Source organism: Gopherus flavomarginatus, chromosome 13 (assembly GCF_025201925.1).
Source record: "Gopherus flavomarginatus isolate rGopFla2 chromosome 13, rGopFla2.mat.asm, whole genome shotgun sequence".
Taxonomy (NCBI): Eukaryota; Metazoa; Chordata; order Testudines; family Testudinidae; genus Gopherus; species Gopherus flavomarginatus.
Genome location: NC_066629.1, coordinates 20,416,248 through 20,443,079, shown reverse-complemented (window position 1 = coordinate 20,443,079; position 26,832 = coordinate 20,416,248). Strand labels below are relative to the sequence as shown.

Below are 26,832 nucleotides of genomic sequence, written 5' to 3'. Positions count from 1 at the left end.
AGCATTGAAGGAATTGGCAGCTTATGTCTGAGAACTAGACTTGAAGAAGCAAAGCCCTTCTCATGTAAATTGCTTTACAGTTAGTCAATTCCTTATGATAAACTACAAGTGCTTCTCTTTAATCAAGAGGGATAATCAAGAACAAGAGCCTTATGATGCCAATTAAATAAGTTTTATTCTTTAGGACATGAATTGCATTTGCACTTGTTTACAGTACTGATAAAGTGCAATGGTGTTCACCTTCTGGCTCCTGTGCACATGTTCAAGTATTTAGAATGCCTAAAATGCCCAGAAACAATTTATACAGCAGCTCAAATATGGAATTTTTTTAGACTGCCACTGCACCCAGCCTTGAGTCCCTCAATTCTAAGCAATATCCAGGTGTGGAATGCTGCTTCCAGTACATTTAATCCACTTCCTCAATGGTTGGTCCAGATGAGGCCCCCCCAGATGGGGCAGCTCCACCACCAGGGAATCCACCAGGCATGCCACCAGGCATCCCTCCTGCACTCTGGTACAGCTTGGTGATGATGGGGTTGCAAACCTTCTCCAGCTCCTTCTGTTGATGTTCAAACTCTTCTTTCTCAGCAGTCTGGAACAGAGAGCAATTTGTACACTTGCTGCAACTGTGGCCCTAGAGAGTTAGCTCAAGAATTTACCTTGGGTTGGGGTAAGATGCCCCCTTAAGACACTGTACTTAAAGCAAGGCCTGTGCAGGGGTAGGTTTGCACTATTACAGCCCATCTCTGCTTTCCTGGGTGACAAGGATTGGTAGGGGAGAGAAGTATGTTAAGGAAGTCATTTGACTGACTACAAAGATTTGGAGTCTAGAACTAGGTGTAAACAAAAAAATTAAGGAAACCTATAGGTTAACAAACCACCAAAGAGCTTGAGACACATGTAATGTGTTAATATCCTACAGAGCGGCCAGAGACATGGTCAGAACAGTTTTGGCAAGGAATTGCTGGTTGTTTACCAGTGCAAGAAGTGCACTCAGGAAGGGAAATATTCAACTCAACCCTGGGTTTAGCAGCCAGTGCCCAAAACACTGAGCAATCCCTTTACCCATTCACAAAACCATTTCTTTTAGCTGATTTGTCAACTAGTCTGATCTGACACTATCTTGTAGCACCAAGAGAAACACATTAAGGCAGTCTTTTAGAAAGACTTTTGGTCGCTCAGACATCCAAGGAAGGTACTTAAGCCAACATTTGTCTTTCGACTTCTGGGGGAAACTACGAATGGCATTGGAATCATTTTCATCATTGCGACCATTAGTGACCTCCTGCCACCCAACCTAGGCCAACAGCTACAGTCTCCCTGTAAAAATTAGGAACCTACCTTGGATTTTGGCACTGTTCTGTAGGCCATTCCAACACAAAAAAACACTAATTAGTGGCAGGTGACTTGCCAGTTTGTTGCTGCACACTGATGAAGTGTGTGCATTTTCAGGTTAAAATGAGTCAGGAAGCTTCACTGGAGCTTACTTCCAATTTTTTGATGAAATTCCTCTCATGGAGCTGTAATTTTAAACATACCTGATTCTTGTCCAGCCAGTTGATAATTTCATTACATTTGTCCAGGATTTTCTGTTTGTCCTCATCACTGATTTTGCCCTGGAGCTTCTCATCTTCAACGGTGGCCTTCATATTGAAAGCATAAGATTCTAGAGAATTCTTGGAAGACACCTTATCACGCTGTTTCTCATCTTCTGCTTTGTATTTCTCTGCTTCCTGGACCATGCGTTCAATGTCTTCTTTGCTTAAGCGACCTGGAAGATACAAGCAGTTAGTTGGACTACACTTGGTGTGTAAGCCACATTACTGAAAGAACTTTTCCACTCAAGTACTTTTAGGGTTCAAACTATCAATCCATGGTTCTTTTTTGGAGTGTACAGTATGCAGAACAAATCAAAAAGTATAGTCCAATATTGCATCAGAATTCAGTGTAATATGCAACATTGTTTTAACATTTCTTATCAGGACAAATTGGTGACTGGGCAGCTGCTTTAGCTTGGGGCACATCCCAGCATGGTGGTAATTATGGGAAAGGAGCTGGAATTGATGGTTTAGTACCACTAGAGCAGTAAGATTGCAATTTCATTCAATCACTGGTATATGCACCCCCACCCACTTCAGGGGACATCATGCAGTCCTGCAACTACTGCAGCCATCTTACACCCCACGAAAGGGCTATGCACTGCCTACCTTTGTCATTGGTAATTGTGATCTTGTTCTCCTTGCCAGTGCTCTTGTCCACAGCAGACACATTAAGGATGCCATTGGCATCAATATCAAATGTTACTTCGATCTGAGGTACACCCCTTGGAGCTGGAGGGATGCCAGTCAGCTCAAACTTGCCCAGCAAGTTGTTGTCTTTTGTCATGGCTCTCTCCCCTTCGTAGACCTGGTGTTGGGGAGGAAAACAAGGGCCAACAAAAGCATTAGCATTTTGCTATATGAGGTTTTATCCGTGTTACATTACAGCTAGTATTTTCAACTTTATTTTCCTAAGGATCAGGAAGTCAAGTGTGTTATGGTCGCTCAGACATCCAAGGAAGGTACTTTGAGCCAGCATGGGTCTTTCAACCTCTGGAGGAAACTACGAATGGCATTGGAATCATTTTCATCATTGCGGCCATAAGTTACTCCTTCACAGAAAGCAACTCTCAAAACAGGGAAGAAATTCTTCAAACCCACCATGTCTTGATAGTCTACACACTAACTCATCAGCAGATCAACTTCCACTGTAAGTACAGTACTAACTTACAAGAGTTGGAAGTTTAAACTGATGAAGTTACACTGGTTTTGCTGCAGGAGAGGCAGTGAATGCAATGAGTAGCAGCCCCTTAACTATCTGAAGATGGATTACTCCAGTCCAGATACATACCTGAATAAGTACACCAGGCTGGTTGTCAGAGTAAGTGGTGAATGTCTGAGTCTGCTTGGTGGGGATTGTAGTATTTCGCTTTATCAGGACTGTCATGACACCTCCAGCTGTTTCAATACCAAGGGATAGAGGAGTGACATCCAACAGCAGAAGGTCTTGTACATTCTCAGACTTGTCCCCAGACAAGATGGCAGCCTGAACAGCTGAAGAGAGAAGTGGAGTCAAGACACTGCAACAAAAACACTGTCACTGGACAACAGGCATCTTAACTCGCTCAGACATCCAAGGAAGGTTTTAGCCATCATCAGTAAACTTCTGGTGGAAACTACGAACGGCTTTGGAAACAAATTCATCAACGCGAGTCAACTGCAAAGATGTTATCCCATAGGATTTAAGAAACACACTTAGTGAATGCTGTTTCTATGTGATTTGTCATTGATGCTCTTGTGATCCACAGATCACCAACATTTAAGCGTAAGCTTGGGAGACTTACTAGCCATAGCTTGAATGTTGTGTTAGTCTTCTGCAGACACACACATATTTTTTATATATATATATATATATATATATATATATATATATATATATATATATATATATATCCAAAACCCAGCATTACAAGCCAAAAAAATTCTGGGGGGAATTAAGTTACCTGCACCATAAGCCACAGCTTCATCAGGATTGATGCTCTTGTTCAACTCTTTGCCATTGAAGAAATCCTGCAGCAGTTTCTGAATCTTGGGGATTCGGGTGGACCCACCAACCAGCACAATATCATGGATCTGTGATTTGTCTAGTTTGGCATCCCGCAGGGCCTTCTCTACAGGATCCAGGGTGCCACGGAACAGATCAGCATTTAACTCTTCAAAACGAGCTCTGGTAATTGAGGTGTAAAAATCAATGCCCTCATAGAGAGAGTCAATCTCAATACTGGCCTGAGTGCTAGAGGAGAGGGTACGCTTTGCACGTTCACAAGCTGTGCGGAGACGGCGAACTGCTCTCTTGTTCTCAGTAATATCCTTCTTGTGCTTACGCTTGAATTCAGCAATGAAATGGTTGACCATACGGTTATCAAAGTCCTCCCCACCCAAGTGGGTATCACCTGCAGTTGACTTTACTTCAAAGATGCCATCCTCAATAGTGAGGATTGAAACATCAAAAGTGCCACCACCAAGGTCAAAGATAAGGACATTCCTTTCAGCTCCAACCTGGAAAGAATAGAGAGTGTTTTGTTATCGATGTGTCACATCTCACCAGTACTGAGGTGACTAGGAACAATCTAGTATGCTGTTTAGCTGTGCTGTATTACAGCTTACTCACCTTCTTGTCCAAACCATAAGCAATAGCAGCAGCTGTTGGTTCATTGATTATCCGGAGCACATTGAGACCTGCAATGGTTCCAGCATCTTTTGTGGCCTGGCGCTGGGAGTCATTGAAATAGGCTGGTACTGTGACCACAGCATTAGTAACAGTCTGTGGGCAGGAGAAAAAAGCCCATCAGCTGAAACCATCTACATGGTATATGAAATGAAGATCAAGCAAGGTTTGATACCATTAACCCCTTAAATTCTAGGGGAGCTGAACTACTCCCTTTACTCAAGTCTCACCTTCCCAAGGTATGCTTCTGCAATCTCCTTCATCTTGGTCAACACCATGGAAGATATTTCCTCTGGGTAGAAGCTTTTGGTCTCTCCTTTGTACTCAACCTGGACTTTTGGCCTGCCAGCATCATTCACCACAGTGAAAGGCCAATGTTTCATGTCAGACTGGACAACAGCATCATCAAATCTACGACCAATCAGCCGCTTTGCATCTGAAAACAGTTTCTATTGTCAATAATTCTAATTCACTTTGTAATTCATCATTCTACAAAAACATGCTGAGATTAGATACAGGACATAACCGAAATGTTAAATCCAAATGAGGCAACCCCCCTCCCCAAATAGCTAGCTTTTTGGTCAGTGGAATTATGGAGATTGGCTTAAATCTGCTCATTCCATGGCTGCAATCTAGTATCAGGACTAGGGAAAAAAGTCTGCTTTAGGGGTAAATGAAGGTTGCATGATTTAGAGTAGTAGTTCTCAACCCTGGGATGTGCAGACCATCCTGGGATACGTTGGACAGTCTGCAGACTACAGGTTGAAAAACCACTAATTTAGAGCCTTTACCTGTATACTAGTTAAAATGGAACACTTGAACTCAATGAAACATGAACACAATAAGCTTAGTATAATTATCTAGGATCATTTAGAACTATGAATGGAACTGAAGTCTAAATAACTTATGCCTCATGCCAATTTGAGCACCAACCTACAGCACAGGATGTGCTGTAAAAAAGGCATTTGTTCCTTCAGTTCCAGAAATATTCATTGAAAGCAACCAGGCATTGCTGCTTAAACTGATGCCAACATGCAAACAATAGAGATGTGAGGACTCTAGCTCCTTCCATCTACATCCAAATTAGAGAGCCCAATTTGGCATAAGGCTGTACCACCTAAAAAGCTAAAGCACTAGTTTATGCTAGCCAAACAATACATCGACTTTATTCAGTTTAATGTTCTCATCCCAGTTTTAAAGGGTTATGTCTACTTACCAAAGACAGTGTTAGTAGGATTCATTGCAACTTGGTTCTTTGCAGCATCACCGATCAACCTCTCTGTGTCAGTGAAAGCAACGTAACTTGGTGTGGTTCTGTTACCCTGATCATTGGCAATGATTTCCACCTTGCCATGTTGGAAGACACCAACACAGGAATATGTGGTGCCAAGATCAATTCCAACTGCTGGTCCCTTAGACATTTTGCCTGTAAATGAGAAGCTGTTTACTACACATGCAAAGATTTGTGTTAGCCCATGTTTAACAAAAACTTTTAAATCAAGTATAAAACAAAAATCAGAACCCATGTTTTCCTTGTAAAAACTAAAAGCAACAGCAAGATTTAAACTTCATGAGTTTAGTGGCTAATGTTTCTATTTGTTTAACCACAAACATTAATGTGGAGTTGAGTCTCACAGACTAGCTATGAGAACAAAGACACAGGATACCATGTGGACTCAGATTGAAGCTAACAAAAAGTAATTTATGGGAAGAGAGAAAAATCCCTTACAAATTAGTAGCTAAGTGACTCATGAAGTCTACATTTCCAGCTACCCCTTAAGGTCACGTGGTCTTTTAGTAGGGTGGACAAAGCTACAGTCCATGCCTGGGGTACAGAATGCTGTATTACTTATTGCAATTTGAGCTATTTGGCCAACAAAAGCTGACGGGATGAGAAAACGTGGCTGCAACTTAATCCCGTTCTACAGTGCAAATGTCCCCGCATGCGGGGTAGGACAGGCTCATTCGGGCCACGTGGGTTAAGGAGGCGCACGTGGTGTCCATAGTGCATCGCAGCAGCCTTGAGCCACGAGGAAACGCAGCGAGGAATGAGAGCGGGCGGGAGAGGATGGGAGCGGGGGCCTGAAAGACCCCAACATGCATCGCTTCACGCCGCCCACGTGCGGGCCAGCCCCTCGGACTACATGTCCCAGCATGCCCCGCCGCACCACGTGGCGGGCAGGCAGCGAACTCTAGCGCCTGCGCTCTCGCCAGCCCCTGCGGAACCAGCCGCTGAGCGGCATCACATGGACAGTTCTCTTCCCCCCCTCCTCCACAAGCCGGCTGAACGCGGCGCTGGGCACGTGGGACAGGCAAAGGCTTACGCCAGCCGGAAGCCGCAGGCAGCCTTCCCACCCCCCCCCCCCCACCGCAAGGAGCCGAGCGGCGCAGCCCAGTCCGCTCCCCGGGAGCCGGCAGCTGCTGCCAGAGCAAACACGCGAACACCTGTGGGGGGGCTGGGCCGCGAGCGCGCCAGCTGGCTGAGGAGCTCCGGGCCCCAATTCCTCCACCACCTGAAAACAACGAACCGGGTGGAAACGAGGCCGCAATCCCCCTCCCCGCGAGCCCGGCCGGGCTACGGATCACGCCGCCCCCGCTCCAAAGGCGGCGAGCCCGCCCCGCATTCCTGGCTAACCGCGACTGAAGGCTCCCCTCGTACCTGTTCAGAGCTAGCTGGCTCCGAGAAAACCTGTACCCGTGGTGTGGCGGTGCTGAATGAGACCGACTGCCGGCTCCACACACCCTTTATATACCCCTATCAGAACCTTCCAGAACTGACGCGCCCCTTTCCCGCCAGCCGGCCAATCCTGCCGCGCCTATCCCCCTCAGGAGCCAATCGCGGCGAGCGGAGCACGCCCCCTCAGTGACGCACACAGGAAGGAGGCGGGTTTGCCGGCCGGCGTTCTCGAACCTTCATGCCGGGGCCCGGCTGGGGAAGGGGCCAGTCGCCGGATGGGGTGGAGCTGAGGAAGGGCGGGATCCAATCAGAGCTCCAGGCTGCCGCTTTATTTGCATAAAGAGAACTTGACGCCGGGCGGTGGGGAGAAGTCGGAAGGAAAGCCGGTAATTTAACCAATCGTATCACAGAGTGGCTGTATTTGCATATTTCGAAAGTGGACGTGGGGAGGGAACAGACCAATCCGATCGCGGAACTAACGGAGCTCGTTGCATATGCGGTAGTCGCGGGCGCGAAGGGAGAGCGGGGAAAGGAAACAAAATGGCGGTTTAGCTGGGGGAGGGGGGGAGAGGAGGGAGTCCGAAGGGGGCGCAATCAGGGTCGCGCGCGCGCGCGCACACACACACACACACACACACACACTACAAATGGTTCCAGCGCCCTTTGACCCCACCAGAGGCAGGCAGCTGCGAACAATTCTTCTGTCACAGAGTCCTGTCTACACCAGGGCATAGGTTGGCATAGCCATGTCTTGGGGGAGAGAGGGGCTAAAGGTCTCGCTTCTCTGAGTGATGTAGCTAGGTTGGCCTGAGTTTTAAGCATCCCCCATTACAATCCAAAGCAGTACCACGTATGGGGTGGGGTAATGTGGCCTAGTGAATAAGGCACTGGGCTGGAATTGGGGAGCTCTAGGTGCTTGTTTGGGTGTTGGTCAAGTCACATCACTGCTCAGTGCTGCAGTTTCCCCATCCCTAAAATAGGGGTAATGTTGCTCCTTGGTAAAGCGTATTGAGCTCTGCTGACAAAAACTAGTATATAAGCTATGTATTATTAAAGGCAAAAAAACCCTTTCCCACTGCCTGCTCATTCAATACTCTTCAAGGTCAAGTGTTTCCTGTCAACCTTTGAAAACAAGTATAGGCTCAGATTAGATATATTACCATTGGTTTGTTTTTGTTTTGTTTATTTTACTTTTAAATAGTAAATAGGGAATAGTCACAAAACAATTTCACGTTGAATAAGGGATTGCTAATGTGAAGAGATTGAGTAACACTGCTTCACAGAAAAGTGTGACCCACTCCACCTCTCCATCACATATTTCACACACCATATCAGAATAGAAGTATTGACACGGCAGATCAGCCATTGACTCATCTAACCTAGTATCCTGTCTTCTCCAGTGGCCAGGACACAGCTATTTAATTCCTGTGTATCCCACTGTGTAATATCATACCGTAGGCTTCTCCGTAAAGGGATAATTCAGTTATCTAAGTAGCATGGGTTGATTTCCAACAATGGCTAATGTATGATATTTTAATGGAGAGCATGCACTATTTGCATCTCACTGTGTAATACCAGAGCATACGGGAGGCAGTGTTGTCCAGTGGTTAGAGCACCAGACTGGGGCTCAGGAGACCTGGTTTCTCTGTCTAGCTTTGCAACAGGCCTGCAAGGTGACCTCGGGCAAGTCACAGCATCTCTTACCTCAGTTTCCCAATCTGTAAAATGGGGGAAATGATATTGACCTCTTTTGTAAAGCACTCTGCAATCTAATGAAAAGCACTGTAAATAATCTAACTATCATTATTATTGCTACCATGTGTTGGAATAGATTAATAGTCCATTTTGTCTGCTAGGCTATCTCCAATAGTGTCCAGTGCTGAATGCTTCAGAGGGGGCAAAACAAATAGGTCTACTTATTAAATCTTCTATTATAGAACATTAGAGTGTGCCACACCAGAACTTTCTGAGGTCTATTTTGTCTGATATTCTGCCTCAGACAGTGGCCAATTCTGGATGCTTTGGTGAAAGATGTAATCCTGTTCCCCTACATAATATACTTCACTATCTAATATACTATAGGATTTTCCATAGCAAAATAGGTCAGTGAGCCTATCAGGTATTCTATCACCAACAGTGGCCAGTGCTACATGATTCAGAGGAAGGCATAAAAGCCTCCACAACATAGTGCAATACAGTACCGCTGAGGATAATGGTAATTGTTTCCTAAACCTGCTGGTGATCATTTTATGTCCTGAAACAATTGACAGTACTTGCAATTTTTATCCTAGCAACTGCAAATGCTGTTCTTATTTATAATACATAGGCTAATGCCTTTTGAAAAATGTACTTAGCTGTTTACTTCATTTTTCTAGCAGTGAGGGTCAACCTGCAGCCTTCCTTTTTATCCTTTGGTGAGGGAGCAGGTGAAGATCCTCCAATTTCCCCCCATGCCCTAATTCCCTGCATCAGATCAATTCACCTGTCAGAGGAAAACTGGCCCTATATTTGTCAGAAGGGGTTTCTTTAGGGTGATGCAGAGTTTTCTCCATTGAGGAAAATCTGGCCTCAATGGTATCTTTTCAATCCCACTTTTTAATCCTTTGTAAGCTTCTCTTGCCCATAATCAGTGCTAATGTACTGAAATAAACCAAGGGATAACAATGCAACAATCTCCATATTATTTATCTGAGTGGAAATATATATAGTAATCCACGGTCACATACCACTCATAGTTCATGCTATCAAAATGAGTTGTTGCAGAAGAAGTGTCCCAGCAAAGAGGGTGCGTTTAAAATAGCAGCTAGGAAGGACATTTGTGGAAAATTGTATTTGTTCGCCTATAATATGCTTCTTTAGGAACCTTTGATACAAAACAAGCATATGACCCATCACAAACCCTAAACAGTCATACTACCTGAGGCTAAAAGATTGTCAGATACCTATGACCGAATGCACCCCTATAGTCACACCCTACACACCACTGTAATAATTGTTGTACAAAATATGCCTTGTGAGGTATCATTTGAAAACTAATAACTCGCTGGTCAATAACATGATGAAATATGTATAGCAACATTATATATGTGCAAAGTTATAAACATAAGCTGAAATTAGATCTGAAATATGTTTACCAGACAAGTGTGGGTAATCAAGTTCTTAAAGACAAAGGAGACAGGAACAAACAGATCTGCATCCTAGCAAACAGCATGAAACCTCTTTCGGCACGAGATTCCTTATCTCCGTCCTCACAGCGGAGCTAAATGGGTAACCCTCAATACAATGCATTTCAAAGGGGACTGGACTATAAAAGTGGGGGACAAAAACGCCTCAAGGTATCTCTCTTTATCCAGCTCTCTCTCATTCACCTAAGACGACAAAAGAATCTGACTTAAGGCTTTGGGAGCAGATTCTGGCCTAAGAATTTGGTCATATGGAGAGGGAGTTCACCTTGAACCAAATGTAGTTTGTTACGATTTAGTAGTAGGAAGCATTTTATCTTTATTTCTCCATTTCTGACTTTAATGCTTGTACGTGCACTCACTTAAAACCTATCTCTTGGTAGTTAAATAAACTTGCTGTATTCTTTAATCAAAACTAATCCAGTGTTGTGGTTAAGCTGGGCGCTGTGGTAACTCTATTTAAAGTAGCATACTGTTGGATACTGATCCCTTTAGCGCAGGCAATGGACCTAAAATGTCCTGAACTGTCCAGGAGACGGACAGACAGCGTATACATTATTGGGGAGAAATTCAATACTGGGAGTTTGTTGCAAATAGTAACCAAGGCCGCTGGAAGCCAGAGTGTGGCTGCTGTTTGCTGGCAGGCTTCTGGGTCAGAAGTGATGCTGGACTAGGGTTGTGGCTATACACAGACACGGTGTGATCTGCATGCTGGCAGGCTGTTTGTGAGTGGCACAAGTGGAACCTACAGCAGCAGAGCATTGTGAGGCATGTAGAACTGATGAATGAAATTGTTTTTAATTGTTCACTTTATTAATGTAACTTCATAAGTAAAGCTTTATGAATGAAACAACATTCATTCATCAAACCGGTTACCCCAAGAACTGGCTAATTGACAGTAAAGATGTTTGTTAAGAGCCATAGCTGTTCAGTCAGTTGCCTTTGTAAGTTTCACTGACAATCCAATAAGACTTGCACTGTTTCAGTATTGTAACTTCTGTTCACCATTTATTACACTTGTCTATATTGTAACGTCTGTTCACTGTTTGCCATATTGTAATTCAAACCCCATTTTAAAACGCTCACTCCATTTTGTAAAAGCTTCCTCCAACCTTCCTTTTTGCAGACCCTGCTGTAATCTTATTAATTTAGTTTAGATGTGTGACTGAGTATGTATGGATGATGGAATCAACCTCCAGCCCCAGCCTGTCCTGATGAAATAGAGTTCAAACACCACCGGCTGAAGATGCAGACAAGAGTCCACCCTAAAAAGAAAAGGTACAATAGAAGGAAGATCAAAGCCAGGTCCCAGGCTGAAAGTCACGCCTGCAATTGACGGGTGATCAGTCACCAAACCCAGAGGCAGCATGACATGGCAAGACCTATAGACTCTGGATTCAAACTAAAGCCTACATAAAGGATGGGTGAGATGGAAGACTTTGGAGGGTAACATTCTGCTGCCAACATGGAAGGGCATCGGTGCAGGCCCAACAGAGAGCCAGCTTGTCCTTGTGCCCAGCTTTCCTGGCCAGTTGGCCACCACAAGCTATGAACCCAAGCTGCAAAATCAAGCCACGAACTCAAGCTATATCCAGGACTGGTATCTATGCAGCAGCTGCAGAACATCTGGTGTGTGTGTGTGTGTGTGTGTGTGTGTGTAGGTATTAGGTATAATGTGTGTGTATAAGGATTAAGATATTAGTTATTGGTCATAAATCAAATTGTTATCATAATAAATGTGGCATCTTTGTCTTGCCCCCTGAAAAGATCCTCTGTAATTTTGTCTGTATAACAGGCACCCCACGTTGCCAGGCAAGGAAGATGCAGCCCCTCACTGATCTGGATTGCATCCCAAAATGTCATAATATCATAAACCAATTAGAGTCAGGCAAGCTCAGTGTTACTGTGAATTGTTTAGATTCTTTAAATGAAGTAAAAATCCCCATACTAAAATCAATGGGAGTCTGCCTGAGTAGGAACTAGAGGTCTAGATTCTCTTCAGTCCCTGCATGGATATGCAGTGAGAGAGGGTTCAAACTGCTTTCCATCCCTGTGCACAAGGGCAGGGTCAGAATTCTGTTTAATAGCATTTTTTCTGCTCCATACTAGCTCCGACACCCTCCCCTCACTCAGCTGTCTGAAAAGGTGAGGAGAGGCAAAGTGAGACAGAGTCCTTCACCTCCACAGAGCTTGTTGAGTGTGGAGTAGAGAGCATACTTCACCCTCTCTGGGTACATATTCTAGGAGCCTGGCATTCCTGCTAAGGCCTTCAACCACATTGCAACCCCTCCAGCACATGGTGCAGAATTTTGCCTTGAATAAGGACCTCATGATTTGGCCAAATATAATTATTTTGTTAATGTCTAGAGTTTTGTGAAGCTTCACTGATGGCAATGGATTGTCCTTGTTGCATTTAATTTTATCATTTGCAGTTTGGTAGGATCTAAGGCTTGGTCCACACCTAAAAGTTAGATTATCCTAGCTATGTCACTTAGAGCTGTGAAAAATGCCACACCCTGTTCACTGTGGTTAAGAGTATGCCAACTGCATATCTTTGCATAAAACATCCAAGCAAGCAGGAAAAGCCAGAATCTTTGCAATGGAAATCATTTAGTTTTTGAGGGTTTTATTGTCATCCTGCATACAGTTTAGCAGATATCACTGAAATGTGATGTTCAGGTGTAAGGGTGAATTTCTGAGATTGTCTTTATTGTGAGCAGTATTTGTCCTCTGTCCCTACTCACAATATCTACCCTACCTTATTAGTTTGAAATTTACACCCTCAACCTAAATATCATCAGTGAAATCCTACCTCCATTGAAATCAATGGCAAAATTCATATTGATTTCAATGGGGCCAGGATTTCATTCCCTATTTATGTACTGTGTTTAATTCAGACTGTAAGGTCAGGGGCAGGAACTGTGATTTTCTCAGAATTTCTAAAGTATCAAACACTGTAAGTACAGAATAATTATGAGTTTCAAGACACTCTTTTACCAATGCAGGGCTTTTGCTTGGTGTCTTGCTTGATTGTGTATAGTATAATAAAGCTCAGAAACTAGAGCATATTTATTAGTTTAATTCAGCCGCAGACTTTTTCAGTGCAGCATCTTTATTAAAAAACAAAACAAAACCAAAAAACCCCAAACTGTTTTATTAAATTGCTGATTCAAAGGAATCTATAATAAATATTTGTTTTCCTCTGTGTTGCTCAGACACAGGACCAATACACCAATTATAGCAGGTACTAGAAGAGAGAAGTAAACTCAGTTTAGCCACTGAGAAACAAAATAAAACTACATAAGAATGTAAGCAATCACATTATAGCAATAATTGGTATACATCATAACAGTAAATGCTTTAAATACAATATTTTACAAAAAGTTTGGCTTACGGGTTAACTGAATTGTTTCCCTTCAAAAACTCCTGATTGTACCATGATGAACTCAGAAAATGTCCCTTTGAAAATGAAATGTTTATCATTCTTTGAAATAATCTCTTCCTCACATTCCCTTTGTTTAGTTAGCTTTTTTCTTTTTGGTTTCATATTTAGCAATGAAGTTCAGTGCTGACTTCATTTAAACCTGTAAGATCATTGGTATCTGGTCTGAACAGCAGTTTCATGGCTTGTACTTTCCTAGTTTCAATAAAAGAATGGCAAGTTTGGCTGGGAATCTAGAGTATCAAGTAAAGGCTCAAAAAGAATATACAGTATCTTGTATCTAGATCAGCTCAGCCAACTCAACTTTTCGAATCCTTAACCTACATGCCCTGGTAATAAGCCTCTGGGTGCTCAGTTATAGATGTCTGTAATTAGGAAGTTAGTACAATAATTACTTTTATGAAATACATGTTCCCAGCAATGACTTAGAATTTACTTAGGGTATGCTGGGTAAAATTTTAGCCTTCTGTCATCATTTAAACAACAACTGGTGAGATTCATCTCTGCAGAGGGCCAAAACAAAAGCTATGCACTACTTAAAAAGTCCTGCTTATCCCATTACATACTGGTTTAACTTAAATCATTTTTTTTTTACCAACTTCGGCCTGGTCTACATGAGACAATTAGATCAGCATAACTATGTCGCTCAGGGGTGTGGAAAATCCTTACCCCTGTGCTGCGTAATTAAGCCGACCTAAATCTCCATGTAGACTACACTAGGTCGATGGAAGAATTTAAGTGTACACAAGCCATTAGTTAAACTGGTGCAAACCCCTGGATAAACACTCATTTTGGTTTAAGACTGGCTTATTTCAGTTTAGCTTCTACCTGCTCCTAATCAACTTCAGCTAAATCAATACAAACTAGGTGTAATGTTGATTTATGTCTTTTGCACTGGTTTAACTGCATTGATTTTAAAGCATGTGCTTAGTTAAATGGGTGCAACCTCACCTGTAGACAAACCCCTAATTTCAACCACCTGTTATGAAGGGGTAGGTCAATGAGAAACATCTTTGCATTTTGGCTACTATTGAAAAGATCATAAGTAAAACAATATCATGGCCAACACCATGCACTGCAGCATGAAAGCAGAAGATCTAACCAAAAGATGATATAATTTGAGGCTTTTGCAATGAGCTTTCAAGATCAGACTATTCCCCTTGCACAACAATGCTGATATGTTGAACCTCTGAGAGTGGTAATATTGTAGTTTGGGTAAGGGAGGAAAGTGAATATTTTTGCATGTGAAGATTAGGCGGTTGGTTGCTGTTATTAGAAAGTGAAGTTCTCAAGAATACAGGCCATCTAAAATTCCTCCTGGATTCCCCCAAATGGCTATGAAACTCTATTTCTTGATAGAAGAAACATTCAGAGGTTTGTGTTTGATCTGGTTTTGGTACCTCTGGAGGACATCACAAGCCATTATTTTCTGAAGTCTCCATCAATGAGTCTAAAATACTTTGCCTCTGTCAGAAAAGGAGGTTAACTTTAATCCCTCAAATTAAAGAATTACAGATTCATACTTGCTCAGTTCTCTGTACAGTACCAATATGTTTCCAATGGACTTCTTCCATGGGATGGAGAAAACCCTCTCCCATTGGTAAGAGTAAAACTCAGTTACCATAATTATTAAATCCTGATTTTAGGAATACAGGAACATAGGATTTGCTGGATCAGACCAATGGTCCATCTGGTCCAGTGTCCTGTGCCTGACAGTGGCCAGTACCAAGTGCTTCCGAAGAAGATGCAATAAATATCATGCTGGGCAATTATGGAATAATCTGCCCGCAGGGGAAGTTTATCCCTAAAGTTTGCAAGTTGAAGAATGAGAGTTTATATCCCCTATAAATATTTATCCTATCTAATATAATTTGTATGTTTCTTGTAAATGTCTAATACTTTTTGGAGTCATGCTATTTTCTTACCTCAGTAATTGAGGTAAGAAAATTGAGTTCCACAGGTGAATTAAGTATTGCATAACAAAAGTATTTGATTTCAAATTAGTTTTAAATTGCTTGTCTATTCCCTGTGTGGCCTCACAGCATGTTCCACCAATGCACCTCAGACCTTACTTGGAAGTATGCAAGACAATTCCACCACATTATTCATTCAGCTGTGGGACAGTTCACAAGGCTTCTGAAATACTGCTCATCCCAGACTTCTGCATCATCATCTCTGATACCAAGAAGGACACACTCCAAGTTCATCCTCCAGGGCTTCTTATGCTATTCAATCACTAGCCCTCACCTCACAAGGGACTTCCTTTATTTGGGATTCAGGGCCTGATTATCATCTCATATAGACTGATTTTACCTTTTTGTAGTACCTTTTGCTGATTTATACTGGTGTTAATAAGAGCAGGATCAGATTCCTTTACAGTGGGACCATGTCGATATTCACTCAGTCTTCAATTTCCTCTTGCAATTACTGTACCTGCATCCCCTAACAATGAAAGTCCTTTCTTCAGCACAAAGGTTACTTCTGTCTGTTACATTATTGCTGCTTCTCAATACTGATTTGAGTTATCATTTACCATTTGGTTTCAGTTTTTGCCTCCTACAGTTATTTTGCTAAAAGGCGTAATGCAAAAATATGAAGCAGCTGACAATTCCCTTTGAAGGTGATCAGAGGACTATCTGCACCTAAGATACTGCCTCGGAGGACAAGAGAATGGCTCATTTATCAATTCCTCAAAAACCTGTATGAAAGATTTTTTCAAAACCCCAGTGGAATATTTTACATCTTGTGCCTCTGATGATCCCTTTTTAAAAAATCCTGAGATTTGTTTCCAGGCCCCAGAACATGACACTTAATTTTCACAGTGCTCAGCTGTCCAGATTTTCAGCTATATTTTCAGAGTACCCAACATTCCCTTTTTTAATATTAACTACAAAATAAAGCCCCCTTTTTTCTCCAACTTCAGAACTCTTTAAAAAAAAAAATCAGTGTCTGAACCGCAGTGTAGGAATATGCAGAAAGAGATGAAGTTGAGGGCTTCTTGTGGAGTGAATAATCAGAAGTGGTTAAAAAAAAAAACTACCCAGGAAGATAAGCTAATCTAATTCTTCTTATATGGCTGGTGGCGTGTACAGTAGTTCTGGATGGCTGGAGTCTCAGAACTGCAGGTGAGCAGTCAAACGGTCTGGAAAGCCCGGCTCTGAGCAGGCAGCATGACTGGAGTGGCTCCCATTTTCACCAGGGTGGCATGGTTAACTTTCTTTGGATCAATTTCCCTTCCCTCTGTCTCCACCCGGCTGTACTGCGGAGGAGTTATATGAGGGGTGGCTTCCGTGGACAAAGTCCGTTGGCTGCGAGAGGCACTGTTGGCTGTTGATCTAGTTGAGGAGGAGCCTGAACGTGAGCTTCTGGAGCCAGAGGAAGAGGAGCCGGGTTTGACTAGATGGGCTTTTGGAGCCTCTGCATCTTCTCTGCAACCAAACATGAGAGATGGCAGAATTAAAATACCATGAGAACAGGACTAGTCATGCCCACAGATTATACCAGATTGAGTTGTCACTAAGATCAGGAGAGACTTCTTAAGAGTCTGTATCATTTGTAAAAGAGATAAATAGCCTAGTGGTTTGAGCAGGGTGCAGGGACTCCTGAATTCAATTCCATTTGACATCTGACTTCTTGTATGACACCGTGGCAGGTACCGTAAACTCTCTGTTTATCAGCTGACCTATTTGTAAAATGCATTTAACAACTCATACCTCACAAGGTTTTATCACTTAATTTTATCTGTAAAGGGCTTTGAGATCTCTGGACTTAGTGCAGAGGTTATGTGCAAAGAGTTCAGATACCGATGGCCTGATTCTGCAATCCCCACTCAACATGAATAAGGACTTACTGATGTGAGCAGGACCCAGTGGGGCCAGTCATGCAGTGCTAGTAGATGCTACTGGTGTAAGGGGTGCACAGTCAGGCATGTAAAAAAGGAAGAAGATGAAGCAGAGTGAAGAGAGATGGGTAAAAAGATGATTTAGCAAGAGCTAGAAGCTGGAACTGAAACAAAAGGTGGAAGGGAAATGGCAAGCGAGGGGCTGATGCAGAGAAAAAAGGCCAGGAATCAGTCTTTAGGCTGGGGCTTAGCAAAGTAAGCAGCTTACTTCCATCATACAGACATTTTAATAGCTGTCCTGACCTCTCAAAGGGCAGAGAGCTCCACTGCTGAATGGATTGTAAAGACCCCTGCCTACTGTTAAATGGATGTCAAGTGAGGGCAAGCACTCCTTAATGAATAGAATTGAGGGTCAATGCAAGTAAGGTGTTCTCCAAGGGCACAGCTTGCTGAAATGCATTTCCGGAGATTTCCTTTTCCAGGAATTTCTCTACTGAGAACTTTGGGCAAGTTCTAGTAGGTCCTAACCTCTGCTGGCCTACACTCAGAATGAGTATATCAAACCTGTATCAGCAGTGGTTTTACATCAGCACTGGGTAGAACTTCAGTCTCCACTTTCATGCTGGGAGAATTCTTTCACTCGGTGCTAAAGCCAGAAGCAAGGAAGGCTGTTAATCACAGCCAGAGAGACTGCAAGAACATCCCAGTCCTACAGACAGGAACTGGAGTTGAAAACAAACCGTTCGAACAGATAAGAATTTACAGGAAGTTTCATCTGAATTCAGTTTAGGAAAGGGATAAATAAAGGTTTAGGGAGGGGTGGAAACTGTGTGTGAGCGAATGAGTCAGAGAGTGAGTGGGTTGTACTTTATCTTAGATCTGCCCTTGGAACACAGCCTTTTATATCTCTGTATTTTATTTTCACTTGCAAGATCTCCACAAAGTGGTCTAGAAGCTTCTTAATGACTATTTACATGCTGGTAGGTGTAAAGTCAAGCTGCTTAACAGAAGGTTCATAGAGATTTTAGCTTGTTACTTAACAGACAATGAAACTGTCTGTTAAGTTAGATCATGCTGGGTATGTGTGAGCCTAAAGAGGGTGTAGGCAGAGGAGAGTTACCTGATTTCATTTGGGGCCTCCTCTTCTTCATACCTCTTCTTTTCTTTCCTCCTTATTGTCAGCCACACGCTCAGGAAGACCAGGGAAATTCCCGCCACCACCCCACACACTGCTCCGGCAACCATGCCAACACTTCGCGCATCTGTTATCCCAGAAAGCAAATGTGCGTGTTAATAGATTCTCCACAGAGTCACAAAGCCAGAATCCACCCCACATCCTATTCTCTTACTTCACTCGGGTTTCACAGAATCACAGAAATAGAAATGTAGGGCTGGAAAGGGTCTCGAGAGGTCATCTAGTCCAGCCCCCTTATGCTGAGGCAGGACCAAGTAAACCTAGACCATCTCTGGCAGGTGATTGTCCAACCTGTTCTTAAAATCCTCCAGTGATGGGACTTGCACAACCTCCTCGAAAGCCTGTTCCAGTACTTAACTATCCTAGTTAGAAAGTTTTTCCTAATATCTAATTACATCAAATAATCAATGTGTAAGCATTATGGTATGTGAGTCAGGACAGAATTTATTTAATTAATCCAATTATTTAGGCCTTGCCTGCATGCAGGAGTTGCACCAAGTTAATTTACAGTGGTTTTTAAACCAATTCAGTTGAGTCAGTGCAAACCCCTGTGTGGTCATTCTTATTTTTAGTTGAGCTTAAACCTGTTCCTTTACTCTTGCCTACACACAGAGTTTGCTGGTTTAACTTAGGTCTGGTCTACACTATGATTTTAGGTCGAATTTAGTAGCTTTGCCTTGATTTAAGCCTGAACCCGTCCACACGACTTAAAGGGCTCTTTAAATCGATTTCTTTACTCCACCTCCGATGAGGGGATTAGCGCTGAAATTGGCCTTGCAGGGTCGAACTTGGGGTAGTGTGGATGCAATTTGACGGTATTGGCCTCCAGGAGCTATCCCAGAGTGCTCCATTGTGACCACTCTGGACCGCGCTCTCAACTCAGATGCACTGGCCAGGGAGGAAACAAATGAATACAAAACAAATCGGGTCTATTTCTTGTTTTGATCCACTCCATCTTTTACATCTTTAGGCTGGCAATAGATGGTGCAGTTTGACTGCTAGCCATCATCATCTCCTGGCTGCTTGGCAGAAGATGGGAGTGACCTAGCTGAGTCACTCCCATGTCTGCCCAGGCACTCCTGACTGACCTTACTGAGGTCAGCTAAAAGAGCACCCAGGAGTATGACGATGATGGCTACCAGTTGTAATGCACTATCTGCTGCCAAAAGGCAGTGAGCTGCTGCTGTGTAGCAGTGCAGTCCCATGTCTGCCAGCACCCAGGAGATATACAGAGACAGTGAGGTGATGCTGTGGTATGGCATCTGCACAGGTAAGCCAGGAAAAAAGGCGCCAAACAATTGCCGTTGCTTTTATGGAGGAGGCAGATGACAACATGTACCCCAAATCACCCGCGACACTGTTTTTGCCCCATCAGGCATTGGGTTCTCAACCCAGAATTCCAATGGGTGGCGGAGACTGCAGGAACTGTGGGATAGCTACCCACAGCTACCCACATGCAACGCTCTGGAAGTCGATGCTAGCCTTGGTATTGGGGACGCAGTCCGTTGACTTAATGCACTTAGAGCATTTTGTGTGGGGGGGGGGACACACAATCGACTGTATAAAAACGATTGCTAAAAAAATACTTCTGTAAATTCAACCTACTTTCATAGTGTAGACATAGCCTTAAAGTGAGATTTTAAACCAGTTTAATTAAATTGACGCAAAAGGCTGTGTGGACACACTTTTTTCAGTTAAACCAGGTTTAAATTTGGATTATTTTAAACTGATTAGATATAGGTTTAAGCTACACCGAAATACACCACTCTTAAACTGCAGTGTGTCCACACAGGGGTTTTTACTGATATAACTAGATTTGTTTAAAAAAATCACACCTTAAATTAAGCCATTGAAAATTTCTTGTATAAAAAAGCCCTTATATTTATAGAAATGCTAAAAATGTCACCTATCCCTATGCCCCGGGCATCCTTGATTTGTCTTAAAAAACACCCTAGGTGCAGTATTACAATTTATGATAACCAGTAAGCCAAACAGCTTGAAAACTCAAACCCTTCTCTCCTTTGAACAATCATCACCTTACAAATCGCCTCTTTTTCCCACGGCGCTCCCCCCCACACACACACACACTACAGGCGAGCCTTATCTTACACTGGGGTTACGTTCCGCTGTCAGCACGTAAAGTGACAATCGCGTAGAGTCAAAATTACATTGAGTGTAATGGCGGGCGGAATCGCCCGCACTACAGGTACAGTATTTCAATTGTTATTTTTCTCTTTTTTTTGTTTTGTTTTTGCCGATCGCACAAAGCTGAATTTGTGCATGTTAAATCGCATAAGATGAGACTCGCCTGTATTTTCAAATGTGCAGGGAAAAAGATGATCTTTGCATCATCAGATTCAGGCAATTTCAGACTGGGATGGGGATAAATTGCAAAACACAGGAAACGCTCAGACCAGGCCACTTTTGTATATTCCAGTGGTGTTCCAGCTCCAACCTCGCTGCTGATCTCACCTGTGAATTGGACCCACCGACTTTTGAAAACCCAGGAAAAATGTGTTCTATGAATTGATTGATTTCTAAACATAGATCCTGGGACACACAATGCAGTGTGCTAGCCATAGCCTGGTATCCCATCCCTGTTCCAGGTGCACACACAACTCCAGCTGAGGTGGTTAACCAGTTCTGACATCCTAATCTCTGATCTTTATGCAGAAATTGTCAAACATGGATTAGAAATGAAATGCGGCAAATGTCATTTTTAATCAGCATGTTATTCTGTTTCACAGAAGGTCTTTTCAGGCTGTGTTTAGAGAGCTTCCTCTCTTAATTTGGACAGATGCTTAATTCTGGATTGGGATGGTATAGTTAATAGTCCTCTATTATACGGCCAGTAAATCTGTAAGTACATGTACTTCTGTACACCTGAATGCTCTGGAAGCTCAGCAATTCAGTATTATTCCTAGTGCTCTGCCAGTCTTTCCTTCTCAGAGGCAAAGGAAACCAGGTGACTACACCTGAAGTATTTTTCTACAACCCTAGGTTATACCAGTAAATGTTATGCAAACCCATAAAGTCAATAATGAGTAAGGAAGAGCTACTTCAGATTATGCAAGTATTCAGGTTAAACCAAAGGTGTGGCATTTCTCCTGCACAGAAACAGAGCTTTTATCAGCACAGGAGACCCCTTGGAGGTACTGCCATTGTTAAAGCACCCTGGATACTCGCTACCCTCTGATACTCACACTGCACTGTCACCTGCACAACACAGTTCTCTTGTCCAGCCTCATTGGAGGCAGTGCATTGGTATAACCCTGTAACCATCTGTGTGAGATTCTTCATTAGAACTTGCCCAGGGTTAGAAATGTCTGAAATGGAAACAAAAAACAAGCAAAACAAATAAATAAGTCATAAAAATTAGAGGAAATGTTATCCAGTGGATAGAGCACTGAACTTGGACAGAGAAGAGCTGTATTCTATTTCCAGCCCTGCCACTGACTTTCTGGGTAAGCTTGGGCAAGTTGCTTGACCTCTGTGTCTCTCTCTTTTTCCCTCCAACACTTTGTTTGTTGTACCTATTTAAGTTGTGGGCTCGTTGGGGCAGAGACTGTTTCTCACTATGTTTGTACAATACGGCTCCAATCTTGGGGTGGGGTTTCTATGTATTACGTTAATACAAATAAATAATGCCAACAATAAATAATTTGCATTTCAATGGTACCTGTCATACAAAGATCTCAACCCACATTAAAAGCAACGAATTAGGCCTCAGAACACCCCTGAGAAGTATTATTATCATTGATCATATTGTTGACATTCAACAAATAATAAAGTTATACTTTAAATAATACTAAATAATACTTTAAATAAATAAGTAAATAATACTTAGATTGTAAACTCCTTGGGGCAGGGACTGTCCTTTTGTTATGGATACCTATAGGGCCTACCACAGTGAGGCCCTGACTCATGACTGGCACGCTTAGTCAGTACTGCACCACTTGTACTCAATAGCCTCTATTGTAATGCCAGGGAAATATGCTGAGAGCAATTCAGTGATTTGCCCAATATTACATCATCATCCAGTGACAGAGCTGGGAGTAGGGAGGAATAGAGGGTAGGCGACCTTTTTTTTCCTTAGGGATAGCTCTTTCATTTGTTGAAACACCATGAGAACTAGGACAGGGCTTGGGATGACTTACTGACTCGTGCCGTGGGTGGCAAGTGTCCGAGTTTTCCTTCCTTGTCACTTATGCGCTGCCACTGGTACGAGATGGGTGCTGTGCCGGAGGCAGAATTGCACTGTAAGGAGAGTTCCTTTCCTTCAAAAAGCTCGCCTTCCACCCAGCATTTGGGCTTGGAAGGTTTCTCTGGAAGAAACAGGTTGGGGGTTTGGATCAATAGTTAACTAAAAATCTGGTGTGAAATCCTGGCCTTTTTTAAGTCAGTGGGAGCTTTGCCACAGACTTCAGTGGGTCCAGGATTTCATCCCTGGAAGCAAGCTAGAAACCTCACCTCCAACAACAATAACCACTGCCTTTAATAAGAGCTGAGCATTCCCCAGGGAAATAGGGCAGAACCTGCCAGCTGGATATCAAGTGGCAACACTTTCTATGGCTGTTCATAGCCAGAGGGCAAGAGGACACTGTTTCTAGCAGCTTCTGAAAGCTGCCTTTCCAAATTAGCCATTCTGGGGGGTGTCACAAAATATTGCTGCTGCTTGTTTCTTGATGTCACTTCTGACCTTTTACAGCAATGACTCTCACCACAGCCTGAGGACAGGGACTGAATGTGTCCCCTATGGGCCCAGAAGCAACATGACATGCCATCAGTGCCAGTTCCCTCCTTGGGATTTGCACTAGGGTAAAGGAGGCCAAAGCACCATCCTTGTCCCCTTTGGGAATCAGATACTGTCTGCCACCCATATGAATGTCTGGCACTCCTGGCAGAGTAAAGAAGGTAAGGTGCCTTGGCTTACTCCCCATAATTTCATCATGGAGCAGCTCAGTACACTGCAAACCTCTGTATCACATTCCGCGTTAAGTGCTCTTCATTCCCTGAATGCCCTTTGTTCCACCCTCTTCTCCTTCACTGATTCCTTCCTTCTGTCTGTCTATCCTTCGTTTCCCTACTGTCTGCTGGAGGCCCTGCATCCCTATTATTTATTTTATTAACTGTATACTAAGCAAAAACCCAAACTGAAAGTCTTCAGTCAGGGAGGAAACAATGCCAGCATCTTGTTCCCATCAGACATCTGGCCAGTTCCTGGTACTGGGATCTGAACCCAGAGTTCTCTGCTCAAACCCTGTATGGGGTCATCACCAACTCAGCCACAATGGCACGCTAGCTTTTGTGATCAAATCAGAGATACAATTCAGAAAGAATGTTTTATACTATCCTTCAGTTGGCTGCAGTAACTTCCAAACAGCACTTTAGGCCTCTTCCAGTCTCTGTCCTTCACTGGAAAATGCAAAGGCAACTGTGAAGCTTGAATGTGAAACCTGATCGTGAGATACTGGGAGCAATTCAGGTGCATTGGTACTGTGCTGAAGCAAAATCTGCCTCAAGGAACTGAGTGGGTTTTCTTTTGAAAAACAACAAAACGACCTTACCTAGAACAATCAGGGTAATGCGATACCACTCGTACTGCCCGGCATTTTTAACTTTACACGTGTACTGCCCCGCATCACTTGGCTGCAGAGATACAATGTGTAAGGAGGCGTCTCCAGCTAGGAAATTGGAGGTGAAGGAAACACGACCTTTTTGCCCCTCATTCAGGTCATTATACACATTGCCTCCAGAGTAGGTGATAACCTAAAAGGCAGAGTTAGCCACCGATCAGTCAGTCGGACCCATCACTGTACTGTACAGCTCAACCAAACAAACGAATCACAGGACACTCAGACTTGAAACCAGGTCAGCTTGCAAAATAGAATTTCTATCTAGCAATTACTTTGGTTATTAGTAATTATGGAGATGTTGGTAGTTATTCAGTTATGGTTGCACTGAGATTTTTTCCTGTACCCAGAGTTTAATCCCTCTAAAAACTCTGTCATGGTTCAGTTTAGAAAACCCTTGTCTATGCTGGGATTTCAACTACCAGTCTAGTTGCACTGGTATAAACCCCAAGTGTAGACATAGTTTATACTGGTGTAGTGTGATTTACATTGGTGCTGCTTACCCTTTTCACTGGTGCAAACAGCACTGCACTTCCATCCATTTACTGTAGGTACTTATACGCCCCCTTCTCCCCCCATTACAGGAGTATTACAGTTTTAACATATTTATCCTCTGTGAAATAGGGAAATGTTACCATCCCCATTTTAATGTATTTTTAAACTATTTTTTATTTGGGAAATTTTAATACCTTTACAAATCCTTGCCATGTCAATATCAGAAACAAGACAATCGTAAGAGTTAGCTTTTGTTTACAGAAACATTATTCAGGAATAGAGTCATCAGATCTTTCAGTTTAACATGATTTACCCTATTCCAGAGTGAGTATCATTACAACACCTATGTTATTTCTAGTGATTTTATTAAGCTGAGTGAAATCTCAATATACACATTTAACTGACCAAGCATGTCTATGTTAGTATTTAAAACAATTGGAAAGGTCAGCTAGCTTTACTGGCAGGTGAATGTACTTTATCTGAGTACTGAATAAAAGATAACCACTTTTCTATGTCTCTATCTGTCCTCTGTCCATTTTGGTGGGTACGTAATTGGTGTGTTAATTTTTCCATAAGCACAGCTTCCCGTATGTTTTTTAACCATTTCTCTGTGTTGGACTGTTTTTTTCTTTTTCCAGTTAGAGGTTACGAGTAGCCAAAGCAGCTACTGGCAGATGAGAGATTCATTCCTCATTTCCTGTGCCCATTTCCACTAGGAGGATTGCCAGTTCAGAGGCTGGTGTTGATATCAACCCACATGAATAAGTTCTCCCCCTCAATACAAGGAAACATGGCTTCTTCTTGGTGGACGCTAATTGTGGCTGAACAGAGACCTACCACTTTTTGGTCGGCTTTGGAATCATGCAGCAGCCACTCAATATCCAGGCTTCTTGGCTCCAGGAGGCCCAGACGGTGGTGACAGGGCAGAGTGACGTTTTCCTCAGCCACCCTCTTATACTCCGTTTGAGCCCCAGACATCCAAACTGAACAGGAAGCTGAAAGACAGAAACCCGTGGCCGGTGACCAAGAGGAAGGAAATATCTGTGAACTGACAGGTTCAGCTGGGGCTGATTTTGGGAACTCATTGCTTCATAGTAGCAAAGACAATGCAATACTTTTGCTTACTGGACACTTTGTATCTGATTAAAAGTGACACGTAAATTGACATCAGGTTAGATTCACCCCAGTATCTGAGCACAAAGAACAGATTACTTTGGTCTCCACTGAGCTGTCCATGCTAAATTCACATGAAGCTTGTTCCCCACGTAGAATCATAGAATATCAGGGTTGAAAGAGACCTCAGGAGGTCATCTAGTCCAACCCCCTGCTCAAAGCTGGACCAACACCAACTAAATCATCCCAGCCAGGGCTTTGTCAAACCTCTAAGGATGGAGATTCCACCACCTCCCTAGGTAACCCACTCCAGTGCTTCACCACCCTCCTAGTGAAACAGTGTTTCCTAATATCCAACCTAGACCTCCCCCACTGCAACTTGAGACCATTGCTTCTTGTTCTGTCATCTGCCACCACAGAGGACAGCCAAGCTCCATCCTCTGGAGCCCACCACAGTCCTCTGTGCACCCTCTCGGGCTTGAGAGTGCCTCCTTCTTTACTTCCTTCTTCTTTTACACTTCCATGACCCAGTAGCTTGCATTTCAGTGTGTAGCCTTCCAGCCTTTACATTAATGCCACTTCTGGCAGCCAGACTGGTCCTTGATGACTGATGTAATGGGAGACTCTCCCTAACCCCAGTGGATGAGTACAGTGTGATTGCAGCACTGAAAGTAAGAGGTCAAGCTCGGGAAATAAAAGTCTGATATTCCGTAAAGCAGGCATGGCATAATTAGGTTAGTGAACTGGCCCTGGGCCCTGAGTGGCCTGAACAGTTTACCATTACAAAAAAAAATCCTAATTTGGACCACTAGAGGGAATCAGATCCTTACATGCATCTGACATCAAGAAAAAGGAAGACTGGGTGATGCCAGGCAAAGCATTACATTTACACGGACTGTGTTAATATTAGGGCTCTGTGAGTCATTGCGAAACTCACCTGTTTTGAGGGTTCCTTACAAACTCAAAATTAAGCCCAGTTTCATGGAAC

At 43.1% G+C, this 26,832-nt stretch overlaps 3 protein-coding genes and 3 non-coding genes across 6 annotated transcripts in view; 1 reads left to right on the top strand and 5 right to left on the bottom strand.

Annotated features, from left to right (window-relative positions):
* Positions 1-156: 156 nt before the first annotated feature.
* Positions 157-5,729, bottom strand: HSPA8 (heat shock protein family A (Hsp70) member 8). The gene is made up of 8 exons (XM_050921954.1): positions 5,483-5,729; positions 4,497-4,702; positions 4,210-4,362; positions 3,542-4,097; positions 2,890-3,092; positions 2,208-2,406; positions 1,539-1,771; positions 157-592 (listed from the first exon to the last, which is right to left on the bottom strand). Exons 1-8 carry the CDS (start codon positions 5,685-5,687, stop codon positions 407-409), a joined length of 1,941 nt encoding a protein of 646 aa, XP_050777911.1. The 5' UTR covers positions 5,688-5,729; the 3' UTR covers positions 157-406.
* LOC127033889 (small nucleolar RNA SNORD14) lies at positions 1,175-1,271 on the bottom strand. Its single transcript, XR_007769244.1, has one exon. It is a non-coding gene; the product is annotated as a small nucleolar RNA SNORD14 (small nucleolar RNA).
* Positions 2,540-2,637, bottom strand: LOC127033892 (small nucleolar RNA SNORD14). Its single transcript, XR_007769246.1, has one exon. It is a non-coding gene; the product is annotated as a small nucleolar RNA SNORD14 (small nucleolar RNA).
* LOC127033890 (small nucleolar RNA SNORD14) lies at positions 3,160-3,250 on the bottom strand. Its single transcript, XR_007769245.1, has one exon. It is a non-coding gene; the product is annotated as a small nucleolar RNA SNORD14 (small nucleolar RNA).
* Positions 5,730-6,786: 1,057 nt separating the features above from the next.
* The window catches only part of GRAMD1B (GRAM domain containing 1B), a 378,746-nt gene continuing 358,700 nt past the window's right edge, over positions 6,787-26,832 (top strand). The window contains exon 1 of the mRNA XM_050921941.1: positions 6,787-7,329. The gene's annotated coding sequence lies outside the window, so the exon portion shown is untranslated. The remainder of the gene's footprint in view (positions 7,330-26,832) is intronic.
* The window catches only part of CLMP (CXADR like membrane protein), a 72,533-nt gene continuing 58,960 nt past the window's right edge, over positions 13,260-26,832 (bottom strand). The window contains exons 2-7 of the mRNA XM_050921964.1: positions 25,569-25,726; positions 24,171-24,372; positions 22,761-22,928; positions 21,807-21,929; positions 18,529-18,670; positions 13,260-16,995 (exon numbers count right to left, since the gene is read on the bottom strand). Coding sequence (XP_050777921.1) covers positions 16,701-16,995; positions 18,529-18,670; positions 21,807-21,929; positions 22,761-22,928; positions 24,171-24,372; positions 25,569-25,726 — 1,088 coding nt within the window. The 3' untranslated portion in view covers positions 13,260-16,700. The remainder of the gene's footprint in view (positions 16,996-18,528; positions 18,671-21,806; positions 21,930-22,760; positions 22,929-24,170; positions 24,373-25,568; positions 25,727-26,832) is intronic.